General features: G+C 57.7%; 1 protein-coding gene across 2 annotated transcripts; it reads right to left on the bottom strand.

Moving 5' to 3' along the window:
* Positions 1-1,386: 1,386 nt before the first annotated feature.
* Positions 1,387-14,034, bottom strand: MKNK2 (MAPK interacting serine/threonine kinase 2). Of its 2 annotated transcripts, XM_079771893.1 has the most exons (14): positions 13,883-14,034; positions 13,602-13,736; positions 10,540-10,627; positions 10,339-10,440; positions 10,158-10,255; positions 8,042-8,121; positions 7,004-7,077; positions 6,647-6,751; positions 6,424-6,479; positions 6,217-6,312; positions 5,567-5,761; positions 4,630-4,794; positions 3,936-3,979; positions 1,387-3,571 (listed from the first exon to the last, which is right to left on the bottom strand). In XM_079771893.1, exons 2-14 carry the CDS (start codon positions 13,650-13,652, stop codon positions 3,334-3,336), a joined length of 1,392 nt encoding a protein of 463 aa, XP_079628019.1. In that variant the 5' UTR covers positions 13,653-13,736; positions 13,883-14,034; the 3' UTR covers positions 1,387-3,333. The 2 variants fall into 2 exon arrangements, with proteins under 2 accessions (XP_079628019.1, XP_079628020.1); XM_079771894.1 differs by lacking the exon at positions 6,217-6,312.
* Positions 14,035-17,396: the final 3,362 nt, after the last annotated feature.

Below are 17,396 nucleotides of genomic sequence, written 5' to 3'. Positions count from 1 at the left end.
GGCCAGTGCCTGTGGGCAGCCCAAGCTGGCGCCTCCATTTACCCAGGTGGAGACTGGGCCCAGGTGCCAGGGCAGCCAGTCACCAGCCCTGGAAAGGCTCCCCGCTGCTCCAGTTCCGGGATTTCCCTGTTGCTCCCTGAGGAGGTGGAAGGGCGGGATCTACCGAGAGGAAAGCATCAACATACAATCCACAGCAGAGGCTCAGAGAACAGGCTGTGCCTGGCTGCAGGACTTGGCAGGCGACAAGGGGCAGGGAGCGGCCACTGGCATGGGTTGGTGGGGCTGGGCAGGGCTCTGTGCCACCTAGGAGGGTGGTGGCTTGGCATGTAGCAGCCGCCCCTCCTTGTCCACACACCTATGCCAGGCTGGGAAGGGGACAAGCGAGGGGCCTGGGGGAACTGAGATGGGATCTTTGGGGGCTGAGTGGGGGCCAGGAGACCAGGCTGGGCCGTCGCCCTGGAAGGGCTGGTGGTGGCCTGGCTCAGGAGAGGGTAGCTGTGGGGTCTGAGAGGAAGGGTCTAGGAGGCAGCTGAGCAAATAAATGCAGGGGGCGGGGCACAGGCTCGGGTGTCCAGGTTTCCTACTGAAGGGCCAGGTGGAAGGTGTGCCACCTGCTCATCTCAGGTTTCTAGACAGGAGGGGTGACCTACTGCACCTCATGTCGCAGGGATCCCTAGTGCCTGTTACCTTGCCAGGCGCGCCTTCTCTCCAGACAGCCCCCTTCTCACCCACGTCCAGGCTGTCCCTAGGTGCTGGCAGGCCACCTCCTCACCATGCCCCGTGTTTGCCATTTTGTGGTCTACTGGGCACCACCCCCACCAGGCTTGTCATCCCTCATCTGGCTGGCTTAGAGGGTGACAATGGTTTATTGAGTCCTTCAGACCCCATCCACACTCCACACGGGGGCAAGAATGGTCCTTCCAGAAGCCACATGCGATCAGGTCTCTGCCCTGCTCACACCCCTTCCGTGGTGTCCACCAGGAGAAATGAACACATCCACATGTGAAATGTTCTCCATTTGTTTCCACAAGCGAAAACCTGTGCACAGGTCCACGGAAGTACGGTTCACTGTGGCCAAAACTGGTAACACGGACAGATGAGTAAACACAATGGGCTCCATCCAGACACGGAGTACTCCTCAGCCACGAACAGCATTAAAGCATGGGCACCCATGTGGATGAGCTTCGAACATGATGCCCAGTGGGAGCCTGTCACAGAAGGCTCCCGGGGCCAACACTGGATGGGCCACCCAAGGACCGCCTACCCCACCCTCACAGATCCCACAGACATGCCCACCCCACATGCCGTCCAAATTCCTAAGCCACAGCATCACTGACAATGAATGGCTCAGGGCCACTAGGTTTGGGACAGCTTGTTATACAGCAACAGAAAACCAGAATGAGCTTTTCTGAGTTTTATTAAATCCTTATAAAACAGAATACAAAATTCCGGCATTGACAGTTGGTGTCAAGGAAAACTTTTGAGCTGTATCAGTTTACCTGGTACAGTGGAGTTAAAGTGCTTGGATGTCTTTCCCCCACTTTTAAAGAAAATTGTCCTTTTTTTAATATATTAACATGGAAACACTGCCAGTCCCCCTTCCCTCAGCACCAGAGCAGCCTAGCAGCCTGGGACACCCTGGGACCCAGGCCCTCCTTCACAGTGACGGTTCTGGCCAGCCCTCCCGGTTGCCCTGTAGATGTGATGGGGGAAGAGTAAGTAGCTGTCCCACCTTTGAGAAGAAAATGCTGCTCACAGTCAGCTTTCCAGACTGAATTGACCACACCGCCTGTAGCCAGTGAGGCCCCAGTTCTTTTACAAAAAGGCAGAACCCCCAGTCGTGATATATGGAATCACTAATGGGCAAGAAATGATGGAGGTGGGGGTGGCCGCCCACCCTGGGGTCTTTGGAAAGACCAGTCCACAGATTTAGGCAGCCAGACAGGCATCAGCCCCCAGACTGCAACAACTGTGCAAGACTTGGGGGGGGAGGCAGTGTCTGAGCCCCCCAACCCACAAGGCCCCCTGACATTCAAGTATTCTTCAAGAACAGGAAAAGGAAGTCAACTGATGTTCTTAAAATACTAATGAAACAGGATGAAAACTAGATGCCAGAGGGCTATCCAGCTGGCCTGCCAGAAGGACCCAGCCAGAGCCCAGGCCGAGCTGCCCTGAAGAGGGCTGGGGCCGCCCACTGGCAGAAACACGTGTGCATGAAGGAAGAGGAAGCTTGTATTGCATAGTGTTTCCCACCTAAGGTCAAAGAGGGGTGTCAGAGTCTCCTCGAGCCCAGCAAGTCACTAGACATCTGACCTGGACTCTGGGGTGGGGAGGTGGAGGACAGAGAGGTTCCTGGGTGCCTGAGGGAGGCCATTCCCCTAAAGGTGGGCAGAGCAGGAATGCTGCCTTTGGGAGTGGGGGATTCATCGGGAACCTGCGTCAGCCCTGGCTCTACGGAGGGGAGGAGACAGGGCTGGCAGAATTTCCATGTCAACTCAAGGGTCGACAGGGGGCAGGACGTGGCCATGGTCAGACTGAGCCCTGAGAAGGGGCACTGGGGTGCCCGGGGTGGGGGATCTATGGGTCCCCCATGTTGGCTGACGAGTGCCAGTCCAGCCCCTCCCATTCCTCCAGTGCCCCTCCCCCCACCCCAGGTAGACAGAGTCCCGTGGAGAGGGTGGGGAGTAGTGGTAATGGGTGCAGCCCCTCCCTGTCAGCTGCAACTTAAGGTTAAGGTTCTCAATCAGGGGTGGGGTGAGGTGGGGTGGGGTCCATGTGGGTGGCTGTTCACTCCACCTGCCCACACCCAGGACCCCCCTGGCCACCAGGGTGCCTTTCGGGTGAAAAGAGGTGCAGGGTGAGTCTGGCCTTGAGAACACTAAGGGCAGGGAAGGGGGAGGGGCGCAGGTGTGTTCCCGGGTCCCCCAGCTCTGGAAGACAGCAATGTCCTCCTCTCCTGAGTCACATTGGGCAGGGACCATGGGCACAAGGCCTTTCACAGTACAGCTGAGCCTGTACGGCCAGGGTGGCAGGGTGGGGGCATGCGCAGCACATGTGCCCTCTGCTCTTCTCCCAGGGTGCCTGTTTACTTTTAACACCATTCAAAGGAAAAAAATGGGGGTGGGGGACAGAAAAAAAAAAAAAGGAAAACCCAACAGCAAAAACTTTATATAAAAAGATACCCCCCAGCTGAGCTGAGCACAGCACCTCAGAACCCAAGGGGGGGTGGGGTGGGGGTGTAGCACAGCCTGCTGGTCACTGGCTGGCAATAGCTTAAAAAAATCTTGAGATCTGACGGGGGAGGGGTGACCTATGTACAGAAGAAGGGAGGGGTCATGCATGGTCCCCCACCAGGACCACGGGGGCAGCAGAGAGGCTGGCTCGCTGCCGCCGCTGGGCCAACTTGGACTGGGACGGCGGGGACAGATGCAAGCAGCGTGAGGTAGCTCGGATGACCACGGGCTGGCCCGGTCCCACCTCCTCCAACGCGCCCTCCTCACGCTGGGCCAGCTGCCGGTTCATGGCGATGGCCTCGGCGGCGAAGGACGTGAGGTCTTTGGCACAGCTGTTCCTGCGGACAAGGTGGGACAGTTACCAAGGAAGGGGAGGTGGCTGCCAGGTATACCCTCTGCTTCCCTTGGGACCCCAGGGTCTGTGCAGTGCCCTGGAGGAGGGGCCATGGCCCCAAGCTCCCCCTCCCCCCAGCCTGGGACCTAATCCACCACCCCTAAAGGACACCCAGGTCTTGAATGGCTTCCCCTACAACTTAAAGAGAACTTATTTTGTATTTTTTAAACACCTTAACTTTTAACCTTTTGCACTCGGATGTCGAGTGTGACTCGACATGGTTAGCATTAGAATAAAGGAATCGAGAAAAAAGCGAGTGCAAAGGGTTAACCTCCCCTCTCCAACCTGAGACCCCATGCAGGCCTCACCTCTGCAGAACCATGGGCGTGGGCAAGGTGTTCTCTGGGGCGCACTGCAAGGAGACCAGAGAAGCAGGTCTAGAGAACAGAGCCAGGCTCATCCATCCTACCCAGGGCCAACCCTCCCAGGTCCCCAGCTGGCTCTGACACCAATAGGGGCCAGTGGCTCCCCAGGCCTACCTGCTCACCAGCCACCCCGCCTAACCATTCCCCGCCCAGCCCCTCCCTTCTCAATCCATGGGTGGCCTCATATTCCCAGTAGGAGTTCAGAGCCCCTTCTACTGGCTAGCTTGAGCAGGTAGTCCTTTCTCCCCATAGGCCCTCTACCCTGGTGGCCCCAGCTTGGATGACCATTGGCAAGGACCAACACCATGCTCTTCTGGGATCGGAGGGGATAGAGTCCTGTCTCAGGCTGGCCACCCACCCGTCTGCCCTGTGGCTGAGCTGAGCTTGCTCGCCTCTAGGGCACAGGCCAGGGATTTGCTAAGCAGCTCCTGCAGCCAGCAGATGGGGAAGGTTTCATAACTGTGCCCGGGCCCCCAGAAAATAACTGTGACTGACCTCTAGACCCACATCACAAGGAGTCCTGACACTGGGCCCCAAGGGTTCTCCAGCACTTGTTCCGAGCCACAGCCCCGGCCCACTAGAGACTGGACAGAGGCAAGGACCCACGCCGGCTGCCCCGAGGGGGGCTGGCACTCACCCCCTGCACCCAGGGGTGCTGCAGGACCTGCGCAGCGCTTAGCCTCTGCTTGGCGTCTCGAACCAGCAGCTTTGAGATGAGGTCTTTGGCAGCAAAGGAGATGTGGGCCCAGTCCTTCTCAGGAAACTCATACTTGCCCTCTTGGATGCTCTCGAATAGCATGTTCTGGGGGAACACATGCAGGAGGGGGCGGCTGCAGCCAAAAGGGTTGAGGCCCACATCCTGATCTCTGATGGGCAAGCCTGGACCCCAAAGGAGCTGGGACACTGCTAAGTGACAGGCTCTCTCAGGGCCCCAGGCCTGACCGGTGGCCCAAGAACCAGGTGCAAGGACCCCAGATTACTACCCAGACAGCGGGATGGAACTTGAGCCCTGGGATCAGCTGGCAGGATGGGCACACCTGAGGGGCCAAGGAAGGTGAGGAAGAAAGGTCTGGGGGGCCCTAGCCGGTTTGGCTCAGTGAATAGAGCATCGGCCTAGACTGAAAGGTCCCAGGTTTGATTCTGGTCAAGGTCCGTCACACGAGTTGCAGGCTCAATCCCTGGTAGGGGGCGTGCAGGAGGCAGCAGATCAATGTTTATCTCTCATCATTGATGTTTCTCTCTCTCCCTCTTCCTTCCTCTCTGAGACCAATAAAAATCTATTTTTTTTTTTTTAAGAGACAGGTCTGAGGGTAGCTGGTCAGGAGAGCCAACCTCCTAAGGACTCCAGGACACACATGAATCCTGAGCCTCAAATACTGCATAGGAAACAGGCCTCACTCCAAACCATAGGCCTCACCCCACCACAGCTCCCTGACCAAACTGCTCTATGCTGAAAGGCAGGTGACCTAAACCTCCAGAAACCCAGGAAGGTCAGGCAGGCCAGCACTACTCTGTGGATGCAATCAATATTTAGGACCAGGCCCTAAGGATTGCACAGGGCAGGGGTTGCGCACCTGGCAGGCCGGGCAAGCCTCACCGCGGTCCCAGCCGCAATCGCTGCCGCAGTGGCCCACAAAGGGTGGGTAGCCACTGAGCAGGATGTAGAGGATGACACCCAGGCTCCAGAGGTCGCAGCGCTTGTCATAGATGCTGGCCTCCTCGCTGAAGGCCTCCACCACCTCAGGGGCCATATACTCTGCAGAGCCGCACTGCGGGGAAGAAGGAGAGCGGTGAAGACTAGATGCCATGGGGGAGGGGGACGCCACCGGCCGGGACTTTCCAGTGTAATGTGAGGCAAGGGACCGCCCAGTCACCTGAGCCTGAGCCCGCAGTGACTGACAGCTCTGCTCGGCCAATTACAGGCTGATGGCGGGTGCCAGCCCGCCCCCACCTGACCACAGCCCCGCCCCAATCCCGCCCTGCCCAATCAACAGGTGCTGGAAGCTCGCCCCTCCCTGCCTGACCGTGGTCCCGCCCCGTCACAGCCGAAGGGCCAATCAGCGGCTGTTGCTAAGCGAAATCCCGAGTTTCAAGGCCCCAGCACGGAGACTACAAGCTGCCCCACATCTCTCCTGGAGGTCCCAAACCACTTCTTTGGACAGAATGTAATCCTGTCCCCTCGCCCTGCCCCTCCCAGCTCGCCCCTGACCCCGTGGGTCCTCACTGGGGTTAGCAGCTCCGGGGTGGAGATGGGGGAGCAGTCCCCATTGAGTTTGATGCCACTGCCCAGGTCAAAGTCGCAGATCTTAACGGGGGAGACCTGGGAGGGGATTAGGAAGCAGCAGTGAAATGAGGTGAGGTGGCTGGAGGTCCTGTCCAGCCTGCACAGGGCCCCATCCCGCAGGGAAGGCCAATCCCCAGCGTCCCTCACCTGGTTGGGGTGCTCACAGAGGATGTTTTCCAACTTTAGGTCCCTGTGGGCGATGCCTGTGGGTAGAACGAACCACCAGGGAGTCAGTGGTGGGATGGGTGTATCTTTAGGGAGTCCTGGGCAGCGGTACTGGGGGCAAGTCTGGACATCCATGGGACCTAGGCATCTTTGGCAGGATGGCAAAAAGTAGGTGGTACCCTGAGCAGCCAACCCCATCAGCCACCTTTGTTGTGCAGGAAATCCAGGGCGCTGGCCACGTCCTGCACCACCACGCTGGCCTCCAACTCATTAAAGTGTCGTCGCTTGTGAATGTGGCTTAGGATGGAGCCTGGGGCCGGGTCATAGTGGAGGAAAAAAACATGTCAGAATAACCCTGTGTCCCCAGGCCACTGCCCAGCACCCACTCCCACCTGGCAGGGAAGCCTCCACTCTGGCCTCCTCGGACCCAAAGTCCTTGACCCCGGCTCAGAGCCCACAAGCCTCCTCTGATGTACAGGACTCTCTGATAGGTCTTCCGAGGTGGCTCTGAGCCCACAGCCCATTAGGACCTAGCTGGATGTGTCTCCCGGGCCCCACATACCGCCCCGCATCTTCTCAAACACCAGGTAGAATCGGTCTTCCTCCTCGAAGAATTCAATCAGCTCTAGAACATTCCTAGGATGGGGGAGGGGGACAGGACAGGAGTGAGACTTCCTAAAGCCCTTATACATGCCCAGCTCATGAGGGGTCCACCCCCCCACACACACCTCCACCTGCCCAAGGAAGGCTGGGACTGGGCCCACAGGCCTGCCTTCATCTTGCCCACCTCAGACTGCCAGCCTAACATTGGGTCCATTCACAACGGCCTGGAACACAGTGGGAACTCCCTAAGTCAGGGATGGGGAACATCCAGCCCTCAGCCTGTTTAAGGCCTACGAAATCATTTGGTCTGGCCCTGCCAAGGCATTAGGGATGAGTTAATTAAATGTTTGACCAAATACAGCAGGCTTTTTAAAATATGGTTTATTGATTTTAGAAAGTGAGGAAAGGAGAGGGATAGAGAGACAGAAACATTGATTGGCTGCTTCCTGCACGCCCGTACCTACTGGGGATGGAGCCCGAAACCTGGGCATGTGCCCTGACAGGAAATCGAACTGATGGCCCTAACCGGTTTGGCTCAGTGGATAGAGCATCAGCCTTTGGACTCAAGGGTCCCAGGTTCGATTCCAGTCAAGGGCACGTACCTTGGTTGTGGGCACATCCCCAGTGGGAAGTGTGCAGGAGGCAGCTGAACGATGTTTCTCTCTCATCAATGTTTCTAACTCTCTATCCCTCTCCCTTCCTCTCTGTAAAAAATCAATAAAATATATATTAAAAAAAGAAAAAAAAGAAATCAAACCGATGACCTCTTGGTTCACGGTTCAACGCCCAGCCACTGAGCCACAACCAGCCAGGCAGCAGGTTAATTTTTAAGATGATAAATTTGTATGGCCCATGAATGATGTTATAAATAGCCAAATGGCCCTTTGCAGATAAAAGGTTCCCCACCCCTGCCTTAAATGCTCGCTGGGGGTAAAGAGGCATTCAGGCCCATTCATCCACTAAAAGATGGCTCAGGGCTGAGGGTGGGTCACATTACCTGTGTCCCTGGCACTGATACAGCATCTCCACCTCCCGGAAAACCCTACTCCGAATGTGGCCCGGCTGCTTCTCAATGATCTGAAAAGTGTGGGGGTGGGGGGACACAGCAGCTGTGTCAGCCAGACTTTTCACAGCCCGAGGGGCCTCCACCAGAAACTTTCCCTGTGCTATACCTGAAACTGTTAAAGCTTTAGACCATTATGATCTAGAAAGTTGAGTTCTCCTATGGGGACCCAGAATCTGCCTGTCAGAACTGCAGCGTCAGCACAAGTAGTGGGCAACATATTTCTCAAGTGGCACCAAGAGAGGAGTGAGTGGGACAGGAAAGGCAGGGAGAAGGAGCCGGTCCTATCCACTCCTGATGGACAAAAAGCCTCAGAGATATATTTGGGGCCTAGGGTCCAGCAAAATACCCCTTCACAGTGTCAGCTTCCCTTGGACTAAGCAACCCCCCCTTTATGACCAGGAGACTGGTGGCCACCATGCTGACTCCCACACTATCCAGGGGACTAGAGGGACCTCAGGCACCCAGCTGCCAGCCATGCCATACCCACTTGCTTCTGCACCAAGTCCTGCCTCCCCAGTCCCACACCAGGCTGAATAGATGTCTGTGACCCCACGAGCCTGGGTGTTTCAGGCCAGCCCAGACTGGCCCCCTTGCTCACCAGCACACAGCTTCCCAGACCCCAGAGCCTCAGGAAGCCAACACACACTTAAGTCCCCAATCCTTTCTGGCACCCAGGAACTCTAAGAACTAGAGAGTTCTGGGCCCATCCCCAAATGCCCCCCAGCAACCTTGCTCAGAGAGAGGTGGAGTTAGCAGGTGCCTCGGGTCCCCTTTTGCTGGGTGGGTGGACAGGCAGGGTCAGCACGTATGCCCGAGGCTCCCTGTGCACCACAGTGGCCTAGAGGAAGGGAATGTAGTATGTTCCACAGGCCAGGCTCCTGCAGCAGGCAGGCACACAAGTCCACTGACCTCCAAGACCTGGGCCTATGCATGCCCATCTGTCTAGTGACAAACACACCTGTCCCAAAGAGGGACAGAAAAAACAGATTCCAGGGCCTCTAGAGACAAAGCCACCAGCCACATCCTTCTACAATAACTGAACCTCATCCTGTCCCTTGGGAATCTGGCTAGGACCCCACTTCATAGAGAATACTGCAGTCCCTCAGGGGAGGGAGATGGCCTTCTGGGAGATCAGACACAGTGTGACTCAGAGCCTCAATTTCCCTACTTGTCAAACAGTGACAGTAAGCCAGGCTGCCCAGCAGGTCCTTAGGAGAAAGATACTCAGAGACACACCGGGTACTCAGAAGGTCCTCCATTCTTAGTGTCCAATTCTCCTACACCATCACCCCCACTCCACCTGGGAGCTTCCCGGGGGCAGGGACCACAGCTGCCTTTGTCACTGTACTTCCACCAGGGCCTGAAGCATCTGGTCAGCCGTGCTTGCCAGGGAGTGCCTGACCTCCCTGCCTCCTGTGATCCCACCTAGCTCAGATGCAGGGTCACGAGAGGAGCCTGGAAGGTTTCTTGGAATGCAGGGTTCAACAGTCTAGCCAGACAACAGAGGTCACAGGCCACAGCTCCCAGGCTGTACCCTGGGTCAGAGACCATATGGGCATGAAGGAGGCTCTGCCCTGGTCTCCCTAAATGCTAAGACCCCTGGGCCCTAAGTATGGCGTTGCTTTTTAATCCTAGTAACCAATATGGGTAAAGCACTAGTTGTGCCTGGGGACCAGCCTGAAGTAACCCAGCAGGTGAACATTAGCTTTGACCAAAGCCCCCTCAACCCCCATCCCACTCTCAATGGTCACTCTGGCACCAGGTCTGCGGCCACCTGCATTAGGAGCCAAACTTCATGGTCACTTCCCACCTCTGCCTCGATTTGGGGCTCAGCCCAGGCTGACCTGGATTCTAGGGGTAATTTTTAGACACTGGCTTTCCCCAGTTGTGAGTCCAGAAGCTTGAATGCCAGATCCCAGGCACTGCTGGGGAGAGGTAAGGCGACCAGAGGCCTAGAGGAAGGGAATGTAGTATGTTCCACAGGCCAGGCTCCTGCAGCAGGCAGGCACACAAGTCCACTGGTCCAAGGTGAGGGTGTTGTGCTTACCTTGACTGCATACTCCTGGTTGGTGATGAGATTGATGCAGGTCTGCACACGGGCATGGGCACCCTCCCCAAGCACATCCTCCTGTAGCTGGTAGACATCTGGAGAGCAGAGATGGCAGTGAGAGCTGTCCTGGGCGACCTAGTCACTTCCCCCTATCCCCAGCCCTGCCCCCCCCACTCACCTTCGAACCTGCCTGAGAAGCTGTCCGTTGCCCGACACCGCTTCTTCTTCTTGCCCCTCTTCTTGGCGTCTGGGATGTCAATGGGCTGGCTCGTGGGCATATCTGCATCAGGAGACCCGGGCGTGAGGCCCACTTGGCCCCTGTGGCTCTCAGGCCCCACCTGGCCCTCACCCACAGTCCCCTCCCTTTCAGGCCCCTCACCAGGGCGGGCTGGGCACTCCAGGCTGAAGTCAGTCTCTCCGGGGTGGGCCTGTTCTAGGGAGAAGGCCAGCTCGAAAGGATTCTGCCCCTGTAGTAGAGAAGAGAGAGCTCTCAGGCCGTATTGCTGTCAGAACTGTCCCATTACAGAGTGACCCAGCCCTGTGTACATATGCCAAAGGGGTGAAAGCCTGGCTTCGCCTGACCATGAAGAAATAGCCCTTCTACCCCCAGCCAGGGCCCTTGGGGCCACCAAGTTTAGGGTGTGCAGGGAGGAGGGGGTGCAAGTTACTGTGGCACCTTGGTTTGTTCACCTGCAGAATGGGGACAGCAGTCTGGAGATCAAAGGCAAAGAGCAGTCAGTGGGAGGTGAGTCACCAGCTCTAGGGCGGGGCTCCCCGCTAGCTGCCCTGCCTGCTTTCCCACGGCCTTGTGGGCTCAGCCCTCCCTGTGCCAAGGGGTGCCATCACCCTTCCTGCCTTATGCTGCTTTCTCCTGTCTCACCAATCCCCCAGAGGCTTACAGGAAAGCTATACATGGGCTCCAGCGTGAACACTGGGCTGTTCTCTGCCTGGGCCACAGCCTGCACTGTCCTCTTCACCCCCAGAGACCCCCAGGAGTGAGCCTCACAGGCCTAGTGCCCAGTGAAGAAACCAGCCCTGTTGGAGTGGGGCCTGCTCAAGATCACTGGGTGGCCCCCAAAACTGGGGAGAGGGCACTAGATCCTGCCCAAAGACAGGCATGACAGGGATTGGAGACATCGCCTATGGGGCAAACAGAAGGCTGTTAGGATAAATGCCATTTCTGCAAAGCAAAAGATCTTGTATAAGGGCTGACAGTCCCTCCAATAAAGGCTGAGAGACACTGAGGCCTGGCCAGGTTCCTTTAGAAGTTAGTTCTTTTTTTTTTTTAATATATATATTTTATTGATTTTTTACAGAGAGGAAGGGAGAGGGATAGAGAGCTAGAAACATCAATGAGAGAGAAACATCGACCAGCTGCCTCCTGCACACCCCCTACCAAGGATGTGCCCGCAACCAAGGTACATGCCCCTGACTGGAATCAAACCTGGGACCCTTCAGTTCCCAGGCTGACGCTCTATCCACTGAGCCAAACCGGTTTTGGCCTAGAAGTTAGTTCTAATTAGCTCCCAACATCCTGATGGACCAGGCAGCCAGGGCCCTGGTGGGCACAGAGGGGGCCTGTATACATAACTGTGGTGCTATGGCCGATGCTGGGTGACCTGGGCCAAGTCACTGCCCTTCTCTGGGCCTTGTGACAGCTGGGGCTGGGTTTGTGGCAGGAGAATCATCCCACAGAGAAGGAACTCCAGGAGAGCCTCAGGAAGACCTGGAGGGGCCCACTCTGCCAGGCCAGATTCCTGCAGACAGGAGGCCCGGAAGCCAGGCCAGCTGCAGAGGGTGCAGGCAGAGGTCAGAGGGAGCAGCTGAAAAACAGGCGGGCCCTCCCAGCCTCCCTATCCACCCTGCAGATAGTTGCTAGGAGGTGCAGGGAGGAAGGGGGAAGGGGGCACTGAAGCCAGCCTGCTGATGCTCATGCACCAGTCCCTGTTCCTGCCCATTGAGGAGTCTGGCTCCCGTGAGGACTGCAATCAATGCTCTGATAAGTCTCCGTCCTTCCATCTGGAAGGAGTGGCTCCAGGGTGGCCACAAAAAGGGATTAGGATGGAGAGTCGACGTCAGGAAGCTGTCCCCAACAATCAAGTAAAGGCTCTAGGACCCAAAGGGGCCAAACTAGGGTCTCCTCAGCAATCCCATACATCTCTCCCAGACCCCAATTCAGAAGAGCTGGACCCTGGAGGGCCACTTTAGAGCCAAGATTCCCTGTCCCATGTCCCCACTCCCTCCCTTGGGACTCCCACAGTCCCACCTCAGCACAGGGCATGCACAGCTCCTGGGTGGCCTGCACAGGCCAGCCTTCAGGCCTAAGCAGTGTAGGCGGGCCAGGCCCAGGGCTGGCTGCGGGCCTTTAGTCAGCAGGCCTTGGCAGGAGGCAGCTGGAACCATCCAGAAAGTTTGAGTATGCTTTGACCGCAGAGCTGGCCCTGCCCACTGACCCTGTCTGAGCTCAGACACAGGCCCAGGAGTTAACAGACCACCGCCAGTGACATCTCGGCTCTACCACCCTTCCACCCAGCCCTGGCCACTTGGGACATGCCAAGGCTGTCACCACCCTGGAGTGGAAGCTAGGATGATAGGCGTGTGTACTGGGTGGGGCGCTGGCAGGTGAATGCTGGCTGGACAGGCCTGGGAATTCTAACCCAAACACACCAGGCTGGCTCCTCCCACACTGGTGTCCAACTTGCCTACACACACACACACACACACACACACACACACACACACGTCCTGCCTCCTCTGCAGGGCAACAGGTTCCTGCCCAAGGAGGCCCAGGAAAGCCATTACATAACTCAGCAGGAGGGTGGGGTGGCTGCTGACATCACTGCCTCCCCTGGGCCAGGCCCCATGGGGCCTCGGCCCAGCACCTGCCAAACCCCCCTAGACTTGCTCATTTGAGACTAGAACTCGGAAGCCTTGGGGCCCCCTCAGAGACTTCCCATTCCAACAGGAAACAGGACTTGAGTCTGGGAGGTGCATGTCTGGGGGTCATCCAATCCACACACACCCCTACTCTGCAGGCCACTTAGGAGGGCGTGTTTGTCGGGGGAGGAACCTGCAACCCTGTCTGGCCTTTCTGGAGAGTAGACCTCACAGACCTCAAGGTGCTGGGGACAGGACTGTAGCCGGCTGACGCCCCACCCAGCACTATACACCTGGCTGAGGTTTGCAGGGGACACACAACCAAGGGCCCCACGGACAAGGGCCCCCCGACCCACCTCGGGTTCCTAGAGGAAAGACCTGAGACCTCAGGATCCATCAGACTGGCCTGTGGTCGCACGCACGCCAGGGGCAGCCCCAAGGCCAAGGCCAACGCGGGGGACCAGCACCAGGCCTGGGGGATCCTGAGGGCGAGCTCCGCGCCCCTCCCACCGGCCACTCAGGTAGTCCAGCCCGCGGCGCCCACCAAACCAACCCGGCTCTCACCTTGAACGAACGATGGAAGCCCTGAAGTTCGGCTGTTTTCTTCTGCACCATCTTCTGTCCGGGCCCCGCCAGCGGGGGAGGGGACGCAGGGCCCGGGGGGCGGCCCGGGGGCGGGGGGCGGCCGGAGAGAGGACCCTGCAGGCGGGGGCAGACAAAGAAGGGCGTGAGTGGCCACGGTCGGCGCACCGAGAGTACAGGCCCAGGCAGCGAGGTTCCGCGGGGCCCGATCCCCGCGCCTGAGTCGGGGCCAGGCCAGGCCGGGGTCGCTGGGCCGCACTCACTGGGGTCGGGCTTGGGGCGGGGGCGCTGTTCCTTCGCCTCCGCCGACTGAGACGCGCAGCCCGGATCCCGCTGCGCGAACCGCGCGGGGAATAGTGCCGCCGCCGCCACGACCACCACTACCGCAGAGCCATCCACTGGGCCACCGCCGCCGCCGCCGAGTGGAGTCTCGCGCGCAGCGCCGCCTCCGCCTTTATGGGCCAAGCCAGGCCCCGCCCCCAACGTAGGGCCCGCCCCTCAGTCCCCGCCCACACGCGCGCGGCGGGGGCGGGGTTGGAAGGGCGCTCTGGACCGGAGTGCGGCTGCGCGCTCTGGCCGTGGGGCGTGTCTCTGCGGCTTGCGTTGGGCGGCGAGCGTGGCTCCCGGCGCGTCAGCTAGAGAGGGTGTCGGAGGCTACGGGGAGGGGTTGTCTGAGACTCGGGGACTCCTAGGCGGAGCCCGGCCCTGCCCCCTGGCAGCTCCCCCAGTGTGCCGGCCGGGGCCTGGGATACACTGACTCCTTTTGGCGACACTCCTGCTCTAGAACCTGCCTTGCAGCTCCCCATCCTGGTCTCAGCTGCTCCAAGATGCACACAACAGGCTTTGAACTCCCCAAGAGGTCATCCCCGTTGTTGGCAGGGAAAAGGGACCACAGTGGGGGATGGGTACTAAGGTCTATGCAGGATCCTTCCTCAGTCCTGCAAAGGAGCGTTTCTTCTGGACTGGTGCGGTGGGGAGCCAGGACAGGAGGTAAAACAATTCCATTTTGGCTGGAGCACCCGACCCAGGTTAAGATAGTCAGCCCTGGCCAGCTGCCTGTCCCCCCAGCAATGTTGAGCAAAGTCCTCAGACCCTGTGCCCTCTAAGCTCCAGCTTGTTCTTCCAGAAGCTTATGGCCACCCAACCCCAAACTCTGCCAACCCGGCCCCGCTGACCTAAAGCTGGACTGTCCCTTCCCTGCCAGCCGCTTCTATTTATATGCTGCCCCCCCAAAACCACAGCTCAGGCTACAGGAGCTGTGAGGCCTCATCTCAGCCAGCCCCCTGGTCGTTTAGAAGAACCTCCCCAACCAGCCCCTCCATGTGTGTGTGTTTGTGCACGTGTGTGTGTGTATAGACACACACATTGGTGCCTGGGGTGGGGCTGCCAGACCTGCCTGCCCAGGAGAAGCCATGGGTCCCTCCTCATCCTCCCCACCTCTCTCCTGCTTCGTCCTGTATTTATGTAATCACCTGCAGGTCTTCATACACTTCTGGATGGTAAGGTGGGTACAGATGGGCCACTGCCCCTTCCCAGAAGGTCAGCTCCACGAGAGCACAGTTCTGTCCACTGCCCAGCACAGGGCCTGGCACACAGGCAGGAAGTACTCACTGAATATTGCTGAAAAGAAGGAATGTGTTTGAGCATTTGCAAATGTGTTCATGTGCACGTGTGTGTGTGTGTGTGTGTGTGTGTGTGTGTGTGTGTGTGTGTACTTGCATATGGGGATTGTATAAGTCAGTGGTCGGCAAACTCATTAGTCAACAGAGCCAAATATCAACAGTACAACGATAGAAATTTCTTTTGAGAGCCAAATTTTTTAAACTTAAACTTCTAACGCCACTTCTTCAAAATAGACTCGCCCAGGCCGTGGTATTTTGTGGAAGAGCCACACTCAAGGGGCCAAAGAGCCGCATGTGGCTCGCGAGCCGCTTTTTGCCGACCACTGGTATAAGTGTAATAGCTTCCTGAGGCTGCTGTAACAAAGTACCATACACATGGTGACTTAAAAAAAACATAAATTTGCTCTGGCTGGTGTGGCTCAGTTGGTTGGGGTTGTCCCCTGTACTGAAAGGTTGCTGGTTTGATCCCCAGTCAGGGCACATGATGGTTTCAAACTCGATCCCTGGTAGGAATCCTGTAGGAGGCAGCTGATGGATGTGCTGTCACATTGATGTTTCTCTCTTCTCCCTCCTCTCTATCTAAAAATCAATAAACTATTCTTAAACACACACACACACACACACACACACACACACAAATGTATACTCTCACATTCTGGAGACCAGAAACCTGAAATCAGCTCCTGGTGGTGCCAACCATCCTTGATGTCCCTTGGCTTGTAGACACAGGAGGCTGAGCACTGGGACTGGCAGGCATCTGTGGGTGCCTTGGCTGTGCTGGCCTCGGTGAGGCAGCCAGCCCCAGCCCCAGCCCAGCCTGCACTAGGGACAAGGGGGCTGCTCGTGGGAATCAGGGAAGGAGAAGGACCTCTGTGCCCTGCCTGCAGCTCTCAGGCCTCAGCTCTGTCCTGCTGCAGGCCCGTCACCAGCCCCAGACAGCCAACACCTGCCATCTTCCTGGAGATGGTCCTCTTTACAGGCCCAGCCACAGAGGTGCCGGGCACCTAGGGGCTGGGGAAGGAGAAGGGCTGGAAGGTTTCTGGGGGCACAGCTGGGCCTTCCCACTCTGCTTTTCCTGGAGCCCTCAGGGATAGCCCCTGCCTCAGGGAGGGAGTCCCACCTGCCCCTGTGTGGAAGGAACCTGCTAGGCAGGTGAGGCAGGAAGCCTGGCCCTACTTCTCAAGCTTCTCAGTTTTTAGGCAGCAGGTTTTCTCTATCCAGGCTGGGGCAGTGACGGTCAGCAAGGGGCAGGTCCAGCCAGAGCTGGTGGGCAGGACAGGCAGGGCCCAGGACAAGGATACTCCCCACCAAAGGATGCCAGAGAAAATAGCCAGCCTGAGAGGGGGACTCAGGGTTGCCCTGATGGGCCAGAGGCCAGCCTGAGGCTCCCAGGGCAGAGAGAAGGTCCTGGGAAGTGATGACCAAAAAAAGGAGAAACTAGTAGTAAATGCTCTTCCTGCCCAAGTCATGAAGGGGGCTTGACAAGCCTTGGGCCAAAGGTGTAGGGAGCTGGCTCTCTAGGGAGTGCCCTGTCTGCCTCCAGCCAGCTCCCAAGAAGTCCCTCACTTCTGCAGGCTGACTCTCAGGATCACCCCAAAACCCCAGAGGAGACACCAGGCAGGTCCTGACTGCCAGCCCTGGGGCCTCTGCTTCCCCTGAGCAGGAGGAGGCAGGCTGGTGGCGGCAAGGGGCGGGGGGAGGTGTCCACTTTGATCTGGTCAGGTAGCAGGTATCTGGAGCCCTGGCATCCTGGGGGCTCAGTCGTGCAGAGTTCACCTCCTGGGAAGTGTCCAGGGAACTCCAGGGCAGCTCAGAACCTCCATAATCAGCCCATAAAAATACAGCATGCCAGTTAAATTTGAATTTCAGATAAACAATAACTTTTCAGTGTAAGCCCCATGCATAAATAATAATAATAATAATAATTATTATTATTATTAATCCTCATCTGAGGATACTTTTTACCATTGATTTTTAGAGAGAGTGGAAGGGAGGGAGGAGGGGGAGAATGAGAGCCATGGATTGGTTGCCTCTTGCATGAGCCCTGACCAGGGCCAGGGATTGAACCTGCAACTGAGGTATGTGCCCTTAACCAGGAATCGAACTGCAACCCTTCAGTCTATGGCCGACGCTCTAACCACTTGGCCAGGGCCCA

This window comes from Cnephaeus nilssonii (genome assembly GCF_951640355.1).
Source record: "Cnephaeus nilssonii genome assembly, chromosome: 5".
NCBI classification, from domain to species: Eukaryota; Metazoa; Chordata; class Mammalia; order Chiroptera; family Vespertilionidae; genus Cnephaeus; species Cnephaeus nilssonii.
Note: the sequence above shows the minus strand (reverse complement) of the source record. Positions and strands in the feature narration are given on the sequence as shown.

Bases quoted from the DNA above. Each gene is read 5' to 3' on its own strand.
- MKNK2 (XM_079771893.1), bottom strand. From the start codon at position 13,652: ATGGTGCAGAAGAAAACAGCCGAACTTCAGGGCTTCCATCGTTCGTTC. The intron at 10,441-10,539 runs GTGAGGGGCCTG...CTCCTGATGCAG, and splicing joins GGAGTGCCCAGCCCGCCCTG to ATATGCCCACGAGCCAGCCC. The intron at 10,256-10,338 runs GTGAGTGGGGGG...TCTGCTCTCCAG, and splicing joins CTTCTCAGGCAGGTTCGAAG to ATGTCTACCAGCTACAGGAG.